General features: G+C 36.7%; 1 protein-coding gene across 1 annotated transcript in view; it reads left to right on the top strand.

Moving 5' to 3' along the window:
* Positions 1-17980, top strand: part of Itgb3bp (integrin subunit beta 3 binding protein) — a 61261-nt gene that overhangs the window by 19691 nt on the left and 23590 nt on the right. The window contains exons 3-6 of the mRNA XM_008831077.2: positions 8697-8829; positions 12582-12651; positions 16259-16337; positions 16686-16779. Of these exons, the coding sequence (XP_008829299.1) occupies positions 8697-8829; positions 12582-12651; positions 16259-16337; positions 16686-16779 (376 nt within the window). The remainder of the gene's footprint in view (positions 1-8696; positions 8830-12581; positions 12652-16258; positions 16338-16685; positions 16780-17980) is intronic.

A 17980-nucleotide genomic window follows, 5' to 3' on the forward strand; every position in this document is an offset into this window, starting at 1 on the left:
AAAGAAATCTTTAGACTAAGCATGGTAGCTCACTCCATTAATCCCAACACTCTGGAGGCAGAAGCAAGTGGATCTCTGTGAGTTTGATGTACATAGTGAGTTCCAGGCCAGCCAAGGGCTATATAGTGAGACCCTGTCTCAAAAGAAAAAAGAAAAACCAAAACAAAAAAAGGAGCAAAAACCTTCCTATACAAAATCATTTACTGACTTCATATTTAAAAATTTATCCAAGAATAATAGACTTAAAGTAAGCCAAATGTTAAAAAAAAAATGGGGGAATAGAGAGGTGGGGAAGGATCTAGGAGGAATTAAGGGGGGATGAATATGATCAAAATACATTGTATGAAATTCTCAATAATTATATATAATTATTAAACTAAGCCCAGAGTATGAGGCTTTTGGAAGAAAACATAAGAAACCATCTTTGCAAATTTTTGGAGCCAAAAATTTCTCTCAAGACATTAAAAAAAGCTGTAACTGTAAAGGAAAAATTAGTAAACTAGACTTCATTAAAATTAAATTGTTCTGCTGATCCAAAGACCCCATTAAGTAAATGAATAGTGTGCTGGTGTTAATTCCCAGCACTTGTAGGCAGGTGGATCTCTTAGGCCAGCATGGTCTATATAGTGAGTTTCAGGCTAGCCAGGTACATAGTGAAGCCCAGTCTCAAAAAAAGAAGAAAAGAAAAGGAAGGAAGGAGGGAGAGACGGAGGGAGGAGGGAGAGACGGAGGGAGGAGGAGGGAGGGAAGGAGAGAGAAAAGAAAGAAAAGGAAAGGAGTAGATGCCAGGTGTGTGGTAACACACGCCTGTAATCCTATTAGGAGGACCTTGAGTTTAATTTATCTTGGAAAAAAAGAAAGAAAATAGGCAAGCTATGGATTGAGAAATATTTGTAATGCATGTATCTAACAAAGGACTTAGGTCCAAATTATATAAATAAAAATAGTCAAAAAACAGAAAATCGAACACTTAAGGAAGTATTTAAAACATTTTACAATTATTTATTTTATGTACATGAGTGCTTTGCCTGCATACACTTAAGTGCCTGTGTTGTGAAATGCCTTTGAGGCCAGAAGAGGGCGTTGGATCCTCTGGAACTAGAGTTGCAGACATTTGTTAGCTGCCACGTGGGTGCTAGGAACTAAACCCAGGCCCTCTGCAAGAGCAGCCAGGGTTCTTAACTGCTTAGCCATTTCTCCAGACCCAAAAGAAAATATTTAAATAGATAATCATCACATGGAAAAGTTCATAGATATTGATTATCAGAAAAAGGATTTAAAATCCCAAAAGGATATTGTTATTCTCCCAACTACAATAGCTAATGAAAGAAATCAAAACAGAATTACTTGTTTTTAGCACTTAATAGCGTGGCTAAAGCAAGCAAACAAACACACACTAGGGCTGGTAAGAATGTGGAACAATTGAAACTCATATTGATGAGGACTTAAAGTAATATACACATTTTGGGACTGGAGAGATGACTCAGCAGTTAAGAGCACTGTCTGTTCTTGCAGAAGATTCAGGTTTGAATCCCAGCACCCACATGGCAGCTAATAACCATCCATAACTCCAGTTCCAAGGGCTCCGACACCATCTTCTGTCCTCTGCTGACACTGCATGAAACTGGTGCACTTACACACATGCAGACATTAACACTCATACACATAAAATTAAAATAAATAAATAAAAAATTTTGAAGATAAAGTAATATACACATTTTGAAAAACTGTTAAGCTTTATTTTACATATGTAAAATTAAACCCATATCTGTCCTATAGCCTAGCAATTACATTCTTTGAAACCCCACAAAGTAAAAATCATAGATACATAAAAGGCTGTATAGAAGAGTGTTCTTAGCAACTTAATTCATAATAATCTCAAACTGGAAGCACACATGTCCATAAACAATAAAATGGGAGACTAAATCATGGCATATTTAAACAAAAGAATATTACTCAACAGTGAATCAGCACACTACTAACATACACAGCAACATAAAGGCTCTCAAAGACATGTGAAACAAAAGAAGCAAATGTATATGTTATATACTTAGTATATGTAAAGTTCAAGAGGAGGCAAGCCATGTGTGGTTATTGGGATTAGAAAGTGGTTGGCTCTGGGCTGGGAACTAGAATGGGCTGAAAGGGAGAGGGGACAAGGAAATGTCGCATAATCAACATGTATCTATCTCTCAGGTAATGTCCATCCATATGTGCTGTCAGAACTCACCAAGTTGAACAAGATCTGAGCATCTTATGTAAATCATACTTCAGTAAATAAAAATATATCTGGAATAGAATCCTTATTCTGAAAAATAAGAGAATATATGAAAGTATGGTTAGAAATAGCTATGAAAATATTTCATAAAAACTGAAGTGCAGGGGCTAGAGAGATGGCTCAGTGTGCAAGAACACTGACTGTTCTTGCAAAAGACCTGGGTTCGAATCCCAGCACCCATATGGCAGCTAACAACTGTCCGTAACTCCAGTTCCAGGGAATCTGACAGCCTCTTCTGTCCTCCACAGGCATTGCGTGACACAGGTGCATTTATCTACATGCAGGCAATACATGCATACACACTAAAAAAAAATAATTAAAAAAAAAAAAAAAACGGGCTGGAGAGATGGCTCAGTGGTTAAGAGCACTGACTGCTCTTGCAGAGGACCTGGGTTTGATTCCCAGCACCTACATGGCAGCTGCAAACTGTCCTTAACTCTAGTTCCAGGGGAATCCGAAGCTCTCTTCTGACCTTCGCGGCATTGCACAACACAGGTACACTCACATACATGCAGCCAATACGTACACATAAAATAAAAATAAAATATTTAAAAAACCACAAAAAACTACAGCGCAAGATAGTAATAGTAAAATAATAATATATGCTTTGTGGTGCTGGGAATATCTTTATTTTATTTTATTTTTTGAGACAGGGTCTCCCTGTAGCTCCAGCTGACCTGGAACTCACTATGTAGCTCAGAATGGCCTCAGTCTTGCAGAAATCCACCTGCCTCTGCCTCCTGAGTGCTGGGATTAAAGGTGTGTGCCACCATGCCTGGCTAGGAATGTCTTTAATATTAAAGTTAATAGTTTAGTATCTTAAAATTGTGGAGGATGCACCTGTGAGATGGCTCAACAGATAAAGGTGCTTGCAGCCAAGGCCTGGAATCCCCTGGAATCCCCTGGAATCCTCATGGTAGAAAGAGATCTGACTCCTGAAAGTTGTCCTTTGACCTCCGTGCATGAGCTGGCCATGCACACAAAGGCCTACACACATGCACACACATTCACAATAAATAAAATAACAAATAAATAAATGTAAAAATAATGATTGTGGAAGACTAGCACAAATTAAAAAAAAAAACTATAGCAGGTCTGGTAGCTCATATCAATTACTCTAGCACTTGGGACGCTGAAGCAAAGAGGATTGCTGTGGAGTTTGAGGCTAGCCTAAACCTCATAGTAAGTTCCAGTCTGGCCTGGTCTACAGAGTGAGACCCTATCTCAGAAGAGAGAGAGAGAGAGAGAGAGAGAGAGAGAGAACATTCTCAGCCAAAGTTTAATTGTTTTTTTCCTGTTAAAACTTTTAAGGTTAAGTTTATAATTAATTCATAGATCTTGAGTGCATATTTTAGGGAGTTTTAACAATGTGTGACACTGTATCAAACATCTCATTAAGAGATAGAATGTTTCTTTTACCATAACCCTAAGATATTGGTCATATTCTTTCTCTGCTATCCCTTTAAGATTACTAAGTAATCTTAAGTAGATTACTAAGTAGCTCTTGTAAAGGCAACGACAAAGTCCCATTGTTGGTAGTACCATTAAGAGTGGTAACTGTGGGCTGCACCAGCATTTAGGAGGCAGAGGCAGGGGGATTTCTGTGAGTTCAAGGCCAGCCTAGTCTACATAGTGAGTTCCAGGCCAGCTCAGGCTACAGGAAGATTCCGTCTCGAAAAGACCAAAATAAAATAAAATAAAATAAAATAAAATAAAATAAAATAAAATAAAAAAGAGTGGTAATTGTGGAGGCTAGAGAGATGGCTCAGCGGTTAACAGCACTGTCTGCTCTTGCAGAGGATCTGGGTTCAATTCCCCCCAGCACCCACATGGCAGCTAACAATCATCCATAACTCCAGTTTTAGGGGCTATGATGCTTTCTTCTGACCTCTGCAGGTACTGTACAACACAGGTGCACTTAATACATACAGGCAGTACACTCCTACACATAAAATAAAAACAATAAATAAAATATTATTTTAAAAGTATGGTAATTGTGGCAGCTCTCTAGATCCAAATGTAACAAAATCTCCTAATGCAATTAGTTTTTAAAGTTTCCAAACTAGCACTGATAGTATATCATAATTACATCATAGGTGGGGTATCCTAATAATCCAATCAACCAGTTCAAGCTCAATAAGAATTACCTCATGAGACATGGTGACACACACTATAATTTCAGCACTGAGGAGGCTGAGGCATGAGGATGATGAGTTCAAGGCCAACCTGGATTAGCATGACCCTATTTCAAAAAGGGGGGAAAAAGACGAGAAAGACTGATCGCCCTTCCGCTGCTCTTTTCTTGTTGTCCAGATACTTATAATATCTATGTTTTAAGCATTCCAGTGCCAGCAGAGGCTAGCAGCTCATAATAATAATTTTATGTCCTATATTTCATTGTAAAAGAACCCTTAGTTAGTACTTTCCAGACTGTTTATAATAGGTACAAAATCAATAAAATGCAGCACCTTGTGGTTGAATGTGCTTTAAACAAGGTGACAAAGCAAGCTACAATTCAAGAAGGGTATTGAAGGCAAATGCCATATCTGTTTGAAATTATAGAGAGAACATTGATTTTTTTTTAGGCAGAAAAATCAATGTTCAAATTTTAGTTTTGCTAATACACAAGGTTTGACCTCTTAACAAAAAGCACAGCAGTAGCATTTGGGCTGATACAAGACTAAATCTTAGAACATGGCCCTTCTTTGTTTAGAGGTGGTATTAAATATTTCTAAGAAGTCAGTAAATATTAGAAGTAGCCATAAATTATCATAGAGGTGACTGTGCTATCTATTTCCCTGTATTTTGTTTGCATACTGAATCTGTTGCCTTCTCCGACAGAATTCAATCGTCTTACTTGTTCTGTTTTTTTCTAAAAGGATCAGTAGAATTCCTACATTCTGCCGTTTGTGTTAAGTCTTATTGTGTCAAGTTAGTGTCCCCAGACGTTCCTCAGTGCAAGTTCATCTACTGAAGTCTAGTCAGCTTATCAGAGTGGGAGGGCTATGGGAGTATACCAGTGAGGAAGGGGGTATAAAAGTGATTAAAATTGAGATGTTCTGTATGAAATAAACAAAAATTCAATAAAAAAAATTTTTTTTAAGTCTCAGTAGGTAGCATTCTTTCTTGATGATTTCATAATTGGAGCCCAAGCTGCTTAACTCTTCCCATTGTGGAAGGTTACGTATAATGTCCTTCAAAATTTGGAGGCTTGCAGAATGAAATTCTTAGATAGGCCCTAGGATTACTTTTTCTGAGTCTTCACAGATTAAAAGTTAGAGGAATTAGCAAAACTTTGAGGGAAAGAAAAACTTAGGGAAGAAAGTTTGAGCCTTTGGGTATACAATGAGGCAAATCTACTAAAATGCATTGTTGGGGCTGGAGAGATGGCTCAGTGGTTAAGAACACTGGCTGTTCTTGCAAAAGACACGGGTTCGAATCCCAGCACCCACATGGCAGCAAACAACTGTCCATAACTCCAGTTCTAGGGAATCCGACAGCCTCTTCTGTCCTCCGTGGGCATTGCACGACACAGGTGCACTTACCTACATGCAGGCAATACATGCATACATATACAATAAAAATAAATAAATAAAAATAAAATAAAATGCATTGGTAGTGAAGAATGTTTAATGAGAAAGTAGAGAAAGGTAGATTTTTAGCTTTCCTTCTATGAATAGTAGTTACAGATATTTCCTTTTAAGCAACACAAAAAGAGAGTGAGAGAAGACAGCATTTTTAAAGCAAGGCAGACAAAAAATGCACATGCGCGCACACACACGAGTTTTCTGAAAGCTAGAAAATTGTTTTCAAGAAGAAATATTTTATCTGTAGTTGCAATGTTTAGACATTTGGCAATTGGATAAAATAATTTGGGTGGAAATAGGAAAACAGATTGACATAAATGCACAATAGGGCAGTGACTTTCATTTCTTGTACATACACAGTGAAATAGTACTCGGCAATAAATTCTTGGAAAAGTAGAGTAGGGGGTGGATAAATGTCATAGTTTATGACTGAATACATATAAACAGGTGAAAACTCAAGATGGAGAGGTAATAGTAACTACCTGATAAAAAAGACTTAGAATCCTTTCACCCACAGAAAAAATTGCATTAGAGATATAACTTGATACTATAGTTTGATACTTTAAAAAATATTGCTTATATTTTTGGCTATTGTGGATATATAAAATAAATGCCTTTTGTTTTCCCCAAACAAATATTTATCATTTAAAATCTTAACTATAAAATGTTTTAGTATTGCAGTTCTGGAACAAATACCAAGATTATTTTAAAAGGTGACACAGCCATGGGTGTAATTAAGGATAGTTGACCATAGAAATTTATGTAACTTTTTGAAGATTGCTACCATGCTAAAGTTTAGCTCAACAGTGTTGACAGTATAGGAACCTTAAGACCTTTCTTTTATCCTAAGCTCATCCTGTGTGTCTAGCAGTCTTGATTTCAAATTTTTTATGCTTTTTGTTTTTTCCCTTTTGATACAAAGTTTCATGTATATCAAGATGGCATCTTATTCACTAGGTAACCAAGGATGACCTTGAACTTCTGATCCTCCTGCTTCTACCTACTGATAGCTGAGATTTACAGGCATTCACCAACATGTCCAGTTTATTCAGTGCTAGGGATTAAACCCAAGGCTTTGTGCATGCTAGGCAAGCACTGTAGCAACTAAGCCACATCCCCAACTCCCTTTCTTACCTTTTATATTCTCTAAATAAATCTTATCCTTCCCTCTTGCAAGAATTTCTCTGCAACAGATCGCTGCAGCCCACTTTGATTTACCTTCTTTCCTAAATTTCTGTCATATAACTGAAAGCCTCAACTTGCTCAACTTTTGGTAGATAGTCCTTGAGGCCAGAATAATTTGTCATGTGCTGTTTTTTTAACCTTTTGTGTGTTTGTGTGTGTGTGTGTGTGTGTGTGTGTGTGTGTGTGTGTGTGTGTGAGAGAGAGAGAGAGAGAGAGAGAGAGAGAGGTGTGTCCATGTTCATGTATGTGATTGTGGGCACATGCATGCCATGGGGCATGTGTAGAGGTCAAAGACAACCTTGGGTGTTGATCCTTGCCTTCAACCTTGCTTGAGACAGAATCTCTTGTTCTCTGCCGCATTCACCAGGCTAGCTGACCCACAAGCTTTCAGATTCTCCTGTCTTCACCCCCAACCTTGCCAGAGAGGAGTGGGCATTACAGATGCATGCTGCTGAGTCTGGATCTATGTGGTTGTGGGACTCAGAACTCAGGTCCTCAAGCTTACAGGGTTCTCCTGCCTCTGCTTCCCCTCTTACCAGAAGAGTGCTAGAACTATATAGATAGTTGCTACTGAGTCTGGCCTTACATGGGTTCTGGGATCTGAATTCAGGTCCTTGTGCTTGCTTGGCAAGTACTTTATCCATGGAGCCATCTCCCAAGGCCTTGTTGTATTTCCTTATACAGATTAGTTGGGTGATCAGTAAGCATAATGGAAAACTAGGCTTAGGGGAATTCAGGAGAGGTCAGTAATGTGATAATAGATATTTGGAGAAAGTAGATCATGACTTGGAGACTTAAACCAAAAATAAACTAGGTCTTTGATATGAGAAGAAATAATTTTCCAAACTGAGACCATAGAATGATATGACACCCAAATGTGCATACTCTAGTAACTGAAATTATAAGTGCTGATTCCTAAATAAACTATGACACAAATGATTAGATCCTGAGTGGACTGGTGTGGCCACCTCTCTTAAATCATTCCTTCCTTATACATTTTTTATTTCTCCAGGGCACAAAATGAAGAAATCATATTTACAGGAACAAATTCTAATGGTTTAGAAAAAAATATAAAAAGTTACCAAAAAATACACAATACCTGTATGATCCAAAGGAGGAAGCTACAGAGAGTTGTGTAGTTCAAACCGAATTCTCAGGGGGCTTAAGTATGAGTCTCAAGTGTTTGGACACTGTTTTGGTTAACAGTAAGGAAAGACACTGTCAGAAAACTGGGTTGGCCAAGGAGAGCACTAATCATTCCTAGAATGTCCTTGTAGATCTTAGTAATAAGCACCTCTGAAGGTTTTCCTGGTCTGGCACCATCATTAGACTTTATAGATCTTATATAAACAGTGAGTATGTACCTGTCCTTATCTCTAAAGTTGTTGGGACATATCTCAGCAGTTAGTAATATTTAATGTCAAATTTTCATAAATTTTGACTTGAGATGCCCTAATTATTGTAGTGATCTGAAATATTTACCTCATTTAAAAGGATAATGTTCACTTTGAAGGTGATAATTAATTGTATTTAAGAAGAAAGAGCAAAGAAAGTAATATTAATTTGAGTTTTCTTGAGTTATTTAAGGTATTTTCAAAGATCTATAACTAAATGTACTTCTCTTCCAAATTATTATTTATTTCTAGTCATTTGATCCTTCAAAAATCTCAAGGAAAAGTATCACAGCTTATTCTCCTACAACTGGAACTTGTCAAATGAGCCCGTTTTCTTCTCCCACAACCCCTAAAGAACAAGAGCATAGAAATGGACCATCAAATGGTTAGTTGAACATTCTTTTCCACTATGGTAAGATTTTTCAAGTTATTGGTTGAATCAGAATTTTGATTTGGCAATATATAGTTCTTGCTATAGCTGACTTTTCTCTCTTCTCCAAGAATTTAACATAGAAAATGCTAGGATATAATATTCCTTTGGACATAAATGTAAACCTTCTGGGCACTTATTTTAAAATGCTCCTGAAGACTTTGTTCCCTTACTATCCCATCCATTAAACAGAAATAATGGCCTGACTGCCTTTAGCTACTATCAATTATAATAGTTATAGACACGCCCTTCACATCCATCCATCATATGCATAAATTAAAGGGCATGTAAAGCAGGTATTGCTGCACTCCAGTTAAAGAGTGATACTTATAAATTTTTTAATCCCTGTTTTGTCCATTTAATTATGGCAACATTTAGCATATTTTTATATAGTTTTCCTTTATTTATTGTATTTAACATCCCTCTTTTTAAATTTCAAATGCATTTGCAAAAGAACTATAGAATTTTCCATAGAGGATAACCTAATTTTTATACAAAAATCTTTATTTTAAAATATTGTTCAGCCAGGTGTGGTGGCACATGCCTGTATTCCCAGTTACTCAGGAGGCAGAGGCAGGCAGAGCTCTGTGTGTTCGAGGCAAGCCTGGTCTACATAGTGAGTTCCAGGCCAGCTGGGGCTACAGAAAGACCCTATTTGAAAGCATCTCAATTTCATAGGCTTAATTTTTTTATATTATAAAAAGCCATGAATTGGTGACATGTCATTTTCTGTAATATAAAATTTTAAGTAGGCTCAAATTTAATTAAATATATTTTAGATATGATGTGAGTGGCCTAATTCATATTTTATTGTTTAGCGTTTATTAAGTGTAAGCATATACTAGAATCTACACAGAAATGAGTCTCATTTTACCTAATTTGTTTAATAAAACACAGAATGTAGTCGTTAATGTTAAGCTTTTGACTGTCTTTGTTTTTAATTTAATCAAATGCTTTTAATATTATGTTTGTTTTCACACAATTTATGAAAATGTATACATTTTCTCAACTTCTATAGTTTTTATATACCTGATAGATCTTCTTAATTAAGAATAGCTTAGAGAGTGCATGTCTCTTCATGAAAATGTGAATAGATTTCAAGTTGATGCATACTCAATTTCCATATTGAAATTAAATATGGACTTAAGGGAACATTCCTTTTGCCTATAAAAAGATTGGTCACATGGTTTCCCTTGGCATTTATGTGGGTAATTATTACATTTTAGATACCAACTATGCTCTTTTGTAAAAAGTCAAACTGCAAGGGTTTCTGAGGTATTGGCAGTATTCTATTTTTCACCTATGTGGTGATTACTGATTTATTCTAGTTATTTGTTAAACTATACATATATATTTAATTTACTCTGACATAGTTATTCATTAAAATATGCATGTATATTTAATTTACTCTGTCACACATACACATGCACACATATGTCTCAAAACAGGAGAACTTTGTCTAAGGACTTGAATTAGCTTGTGTCATTTATGGTCATACTGATAACCCTGATAAGTATTTTTTGCATGTTTTATAAATAAGAAAGCCTAGTCTTTATTTGATATCGTAAGTTCCTTATAAATAAGAAATTGTGACTTATTAAGTCATCTAAGATCCAGATGAGGTCATAACCTCTATTAACAATTTCCCCTCTTAAAGTGCTGTTCAAAATATAATGTGGAATTTAAGTAACATTTTCAAAGGCATTTTGGTTGCTACTCACTTCCCATTATACTTGGGATTAAATCACAAACCCTTATTATGACTTAGATTTTTGCATGTGCACATAATCATGTGCTCATGTGCCATAGTTTGCATGCAGAGGTCAGAGGATAAGCTTTGGGAATCAGTTCTTGATTTTCATCTTCTAGGAAGCAAGGTCTCTCTCATTTTTGCCTCTCATCTCGGTCTACAAGTGCTCAGGTTACAAATGTGCAGCACTGTAGCAGGGTTTTTACATGGGCTTCTGGGACGGAAATCTAGTCATCATGGTTGTGTGGCAAGCACTTTTTCTTCTTAAGCCATCTCTGTAGCCCTATAAACTGTTACTGTGATGGAGGGGGGAGGGTTTGAGACATGGTCTCCCTGTAGCCCCTGCCTCCCAAGTGCTGGAATTAAAGGTGCCTTATTGTGATTTTAAAACATTTTTAATTTATTAACTCTTTTTATATATGAACAAATGTTTTGCCTGCATGTACATAATTGCATCCTGTGTGAGTAGTCCCTGAGGAGGCCAGAAGAGGGCATCAGATCCCCCGGAGCTGGAGTTTTGAATCATTGTTAGCCATCATGTGGATGTTGGGATCTGGACCAGTGTCCTCTGCAAGAGCAGCTAGTGTTCTTAACCACTGAGCCATCTCTCCAGCCCCTTATCATGATTTGTAGTTATTTATCCATCAGTACCTAGTCATTTGTCTTCCCAGGTCTTCTTACTTATTAGTCATGCTGAGCCCTTGCTGATGGTGAACTTCTGGTCCTCCTGCCTCCATCTTCCACATCCTGGAATTATTGGCATATGTCACCCTGCCCAGGTCAGGTTAATGATTATATGTAACATGTTTAAAACAGTACCTGGTCCTGATAAGTGTCATAGGTTAGCCATTGTCATCACCATTGTCTTTCCCAGCTTATGATCCACTGAAAGCTATTTTCATTAGTTAAGGAAGGGGATCCCTGGAGTCTTACCAGAAACTCCAAATACAGTCTGAATGTAGTCCAGATTCAGTGATGACACACTTATCAACAGTGTTTTGTAAAACTGAACTTAAGAGTCAAGAGCACAGACGTTAACACATGTATGTAAACTTGAAAGAAAAATGCCCATATGACTCCATAGCCCTATAAGATAGATTGTGTTTATTTTTTAAGTAGAATAGAATGAAGAGAGGAGACTATTAACTGAAAAATGTTATTCTGAGAGATACTAAAACTCTTATTTAGCAACTGCAAAGTACTTAAAAACCTAGACGACTAAGATTGTTATTGATCCACATATTGGCTAATATGTGGTTAATTTTTTGCAGTAATAAAAATGTTTAGGAAGGCATTGAGTGCCTGGTAGAAATTCTAATAAAATAAACTGTGCTATCACTGACTCCTGGAGCTAAAAAATGTGAAAATGAATTACAAGTTAAAAAAGCAAAGTAAGCCAGGTGTGGTGGTGCGTACCGTTAATCCCAGCATTTGGGAGGCAGAGGCAAGTGGATCTCTGTGAGTTCAAGGCCAGCCTGGTCTACATAGTGAGTTTCAGGACAGCTGGGGCTACAGGGAAACCCTGTTTCAAAAAGATTTTTTTAAGAGAAGAAGCAAAGTAATTTTAATATTTAATTGTGGAGCTTTACTAAACGCAGACAATATGGTACAAAATTCAGGAAATTAATATTGAAAATTTTTGTTCAAGTTTTTCTGAAGTAAAGAAAATTTAAATAAGACAGACCCTTTTCCTACCTCCTTTTTATTTTCCACCCTTTTATTTTCTTTTTAATATTTAGCACTCTAAATTCATGTTTTCTGTATGCTGACATGTTTTTCTGATTGAAGCACAGTCTCACTATATATGTCAGACTGGCCTCAAACTTAAGATTCTCCTGACTCAGTTTTCCTAGTGCTAGGATTACAGGTAACTACAATTTGGCAATCAAGTCTATTTAAAATTTGACAAATTGTCTTTTTAACTGTGTTCTTTTTTATTATTATTACACACATATAGGAAAGAGCAAAACACTGAATCACCCCAGCTTAACCGAAAAAAAGGAACGTAGAACAAAAGAAAATGATGAGTAAGTTGTTTTTTTGAACTTGTATACTTGTATTTTCCAGGAAAAGATCGACATTTTTCAAAGTGGCAATTTAACAAAAATCATTTGTTTTGTAAATTAATAATTTGCAACTGAGCTGAATTATTCTGTTTATGTATTTATTTTACATGCTTTGCATTATTAGTCTCTTGTGAAGTATTCATTCTTCAGGAAAAGATTTGTGATGTTTTTCAGTGCTTGTGTAGTGGTGGTAGACGGTGCCTTAATTTTAGTGCTCATGGAGCATCGTTCCCTGTGCTGATGTATAATAATAGACCAGTTAGGGTAGAACTAAGGAAACTTCCATGATAAATTCACAGACAGAGAAAGAACAGAATGCCACACAGTAGCATGGTGAAGCCAGGAGAGTAAAGGCTCCAAGAAACCAGGTTTACATGCCAGCACCGATCCATTTCCATACTGATCTGGCAATGATGCCATTGAATGAAAGTATTTTCTGCAAAAAGCCTGTATATCCTAGAAAAGAAAAATATTTATATTTGTCTTCCTGGAATGCTTGAATTAGGCAGGGGAGTTAAATTTTCAAAGTAGCTTATCTCATTTGCCAAATGATTTCTGTGTGGTGCACCCTATAATGGGAAATGAAGTCTCTACCACTCAGAGCTCATGGTCTTATGTTGTAAGTTAATATATCCTCCTCAACTTAGAAATGGGTTATATCAGTAGCATCTCACTTTTCCCCAATACTTGTCACAATTAAACTGTTCCTTGAGAGCCAAACATCTTACTTTTGAAGACCACTGGGTTATTTAAATTCTGAAAAGTCCTGAAGAGACTAAACCTGTGAACTTGGTTTAACACAGTGCATTCCCAAACATGACTGTGCAAACACCTTCCTCCATGGAACACAAGTATGAGGAGAATTGGATTGTGGAACCTGACAGCATGAAGGAAGCATGGGCTAGATATTTCTGTGGCTGTGTGGTTTCTTCTCAAGTCTTTGATACAGCACAGGAAACAGATCCTTGTGCTGTGATCCCCGTATCAGTAATCAAATTATGAGAAAACCAAAATAAAATGATCATTGATATATTTATTCAACAAATATATATTGCACATTGATGCCAAATATTGTGACACAGGCTGACGCTACACAGATGAATAAAACCTATTTTGTTCCTTGAGCTTACCATCTAGAATGGGAAGTAGACACATAAAATGTTATTAGAATAACATATGGTGTCCCAATGGCCAGAATGACATTCCAAATATGTCTGAACTAGGTTCCATAATAAATTTAGGTGATAACTATACCTTAGAAAATAGGACACTGGGGCTAAAGAGATGGCTCAGTGGTTAAGAGCACTGGCTGCTCTTACAGAAGATCCAGGTTCAAACCCAGAACCCATATGGCAGCTAACAACCATCTGTAACTCCAGTTCCAGTGTATCTGATGCCCTCTTCTGACCTCCATGGGCATTACACGACTTGGATACACACACGTGCAGGCAATACACTCAAACACATAAAATAAAAATAATAAATATATATACATATATAATAGAATGCTTTGGGCAAGGAGAGATGGTTCAGTGGTTAAGAACACTGGTTGTTCTTGTAGGGGATCAGGATTTGGTTCCCAGCATCTACGTGGTAGCTCATAACTGTCCATAACTCTAGTTCCCGGGGATGCAACACTGTCTTCTGACCTTGAAAAATATAAAGGGCTAGAAAACTGAATGTGAATTTCTTTAAATAGAATTAATGTGCTGAGTGCAACTTGCCACATTTTTTTTAAGGAATATAAAACTATTGACCACTGTTCACCATTATTTATAATAAAGTAAACAATATATAGTTGGATAATATTCTGATACTACAAAGTTATTTTCCTGGTTACTGTTGAACCAGAAACCCAAATACTGAAAATATTAAGCCCACAAGTAAGGAATGAGTCAGGGTTAAGAAAAAGCATACAGGTCAATAGTTTATATTACCAAATTTTGTTCACTCATTCATGTCATCAGTCCTAAATTGTCAACATCTCTAACCATAATTACATTTCTGTGAACTGTCTTAGATAGTCCATGAATCATAACCTCTTAATTCACAGATTTCAACATTCTGTAAAGGAATAGCTCAATAGAGGAGCCTTCATGTATACATTTATGTCTTATTACCTAATTAAAACAAACCACAATTTGTCTTGTTTCCTTGTCTGAGTGGAAGAGTTGGGTTGGTGGCAGCAAACTTTGAAACTAAACAACTCTATTTATGTGATAACATACATGAATTCTGGTGTGACTTTTTAAAAATTATCCAACCTAAACTGTCTAACTAGCTACATAATCATCTATTTAATTTAAAAGGTTATGGCTTCAGGAAAATTATCAACTGAACCAAAGTGATTTCTTTGTTATTCACAGTGATAGAATTTCATCAACATATGTACTACCCTTAGTTTTTGTTTTGGTGAATTATTAAAAAAAAAAGTCAAAGCACTTGGGAGGCAGAGGCAGGTGGATCTCTGTGGGTTCAAAGCCAGCCTGGTCTACATAGTGAGTTCCAGGACAGCTGGGGCTACAGGGAGACCCTGTCTCAAAAAGACTGAAAAAAAAAAAAAAAAAAAAAGCAATTCTGGCCAGCACCAAGTCAGCCACATCTGAATCCTTCCATTTCATGAGAAGCATGAATTCTCCACTGCTGTCTGTGGCACTGATGATTTGTTCAGGATCAAGACCTCTGGCAAAGCCTCTTGGTTTGTCAGAAGCATCTCTTTTCTTCTTTGATTTGCTATCATCAGATTCACCATCAGATAAAGAGTTTCTTTTTGTACCATCTTTTTTGAGAATTAAGAAATGTTTCAATTAACTCTAGACCATCTAAATTTTCTTCAGGTTCCTAAGTATTACCACCATCTGTACATCCCTTCCACTGCAGGAAATACTACACTTTCCCATTCATTGCATGTTGATCCAGTACTTTCTCTACTACAAATTCTTCAGGCTCTGCCTCTTCAACTTTTTTACTCGTTCTGTTCTGTTTCCTGTTTTTTGCAATGTAGTTTTATTGGAAGCCATCTTTTAGAATTGCAGACTTGTGCTGGGCATGGTGGCACAGGCCTGTAGTCCCAGCATTTGGGAGGCAGAGGCAGGGGGATCTCTGAGTTCAAGGCCAACCTGGTCTACGTAGTGAGTTCCAGGTCAGCTGGGGCTACAGGGAGACTGTCTCAGCACTGGCTGTTCTTTACAGAGGACCCGGGTTCAATTCCCAGCACCCACATGGTGGCTAACAACTGCCCGTAACTCCAGTTCCACAGGATTCTGACCTTCGTGGGCATTGCATGATACCAGCGTATTTACATACTTGGAGGCATAATAACACTCATACACATAAAATAAAAGTAATAAATAAATAAATAAATATTTTTTTAAACTGCAAACTTGAAGAGAATCACCACCATCCATAGAAGATAGAAAGCAAGCCACCGATGTCACGCTGAGATGCTCCTGGCTGCAGGTCCTGCAGTCTCTCAACTTGCCACCTTTAAATGCTTAGTCTTAACCATTAAGCCATCTCTCTGACATTAAATGCTCAGTCTTATTAACCAATTTTTGTTCATTCCTAGATTCTTGGTGTTGCTATCTAAAATTGAAAAATCATCAGAAAAAATCATGGAGATAATGCAAAATTTAAGTAGTATACAGGTTTGTACCTTACATGTCATTTTTCATACTTCCACTATCTCTTTTGAAAAGGATAATAAGAAAGAAGCCCCATATTGGACAATCCAGTCCAGTCAAGTCTTAAAGTTTTTGATAATAAATTGGTCTTACCTGGGGATTACGGGCTTGCAATACTGTACTTACCAGGAAAACATAAATTTCTGATCATAAGAATTTTAATTTTTTAAAATATTTTATTATTTTTTTATTTTATGTGTATGAGTGTATTATCTATGTGTATGTGAGTGCACCCGTGTCATGCAGTGTCGCAGAGGTCAGAAGAGGGCTGTAGAGAACTTATTTAACTCATTAAAGGTGACTTTCTTTTAGGCCTTGGAGGACAACAGAGAGCTTGAAAATCTCATTGGCATTTCCCGGGTGCCATGCTTCTTAAAAAGAGAAGTGGAGAAGACCAAAGAACTAAGTAAGAAAAATTCATGCATTTTTAATGTTAGAAATTTTAGAGAGAAAGCGCCTAATTTTTCTCTCACTTAATTTTGGTGGATTACATGTGCCTATTGCCTTCTTTAAATAAGAAGTCATGTATCTTTTATCAGGATATGTTGTTTTGTGGAGTCCTCTTAAATGTAGAAGAAAAGATTGCACACTAGATACTGCTAATGGGCTTCTTTTCTGTTGAGCTTATTTTAAAAATAAGATATATAATAGAGCATTCCATTTTGTACTTGATACCTATAGTGTGTATAACTTTTAATTATTTTTCTTACAAAGTTTTTTTTTTTTTTCCAAATAATGAGGACTTATTTGTATTCTTTGTTTGTTTCTAGACCAGGCTATCTGGAATTCACCATGTAGCCAAGGCTATTTTGTAACTCATAGCAGCCATCCTTCCTCAGGTTCCTTACGATTACAGTTACGTACCACCACACCCAACCATTCCATGTTAATTCTTCTTAAAATAATTTGTGTGTGTCTGTATATGTGTCTGTGTGTATGAGAATGTGTTCATGTATGGATGCAGGTACTTTTACCTATGTGCATACACAAAATGTCTTTTGTTAATCTCTACCTATTCCTTTGAGGCAGGGTCTCTCCCTGGACCTGAAGCTTGCATTTTCTTAGCTAAGCTGAAAGCCAACAAGCCCTAGGGATCCTCCTGTCTCCACCTCCCTTGGAGCAGGTGCTATAGGCATGCACAAGATGTCCAACTTTTTGTGAGTGCTGGGTACCAAACTCTAGTCCTCATAATTGTTGAGAAGTTCTTTTAACCACTGAGCCATCTCTGCAAGTCCTCATGTTACATTTTTTTGTTCACTTGGGTTTTTTTGTTTGTTTGTTTTTTGAGATGGTGTCTCCCTGTAGCCCCAACTGGCCTGAAACTCACTATGTAGACCAGTTTGGACTTGATCTCATAGAGATGTGCCTGTCTCTGCCTCCCAGGTGCTGGGGCTAAAGGCATGTGTCCCTATGCCCAGTTTCTCTTTTTACTTCCTTTTTTAATTTTTGTGAATTTCATACAATATATTTTTATCATATTTAGATCTCCTTCTGTATCTGTACCCACCAAATTTCTGTACATATGTATGTGTGTATTATATACACACATATACTCTCTAATAAAATATTTATATTTTATTATTATTATATTTAATTATATTATTATT

The sequence above is a fragment of the Nannospalax galili genome, unplaced genomic scaffold, assembly GCF_000622305.1.
Source record: "Nannospalax galili isolate Female #2095 unplaced genomic scaffold, S.galili_v1.0 scaffold553, whole genome shotgun sequence".
Taxonomy (NCBI): domain Eukaryota; kingdom Metazoa; phylum Chordata; class Mammalia; order Rodentia; family Spalacidae; genus Nannospalax; species Nannospalax galili.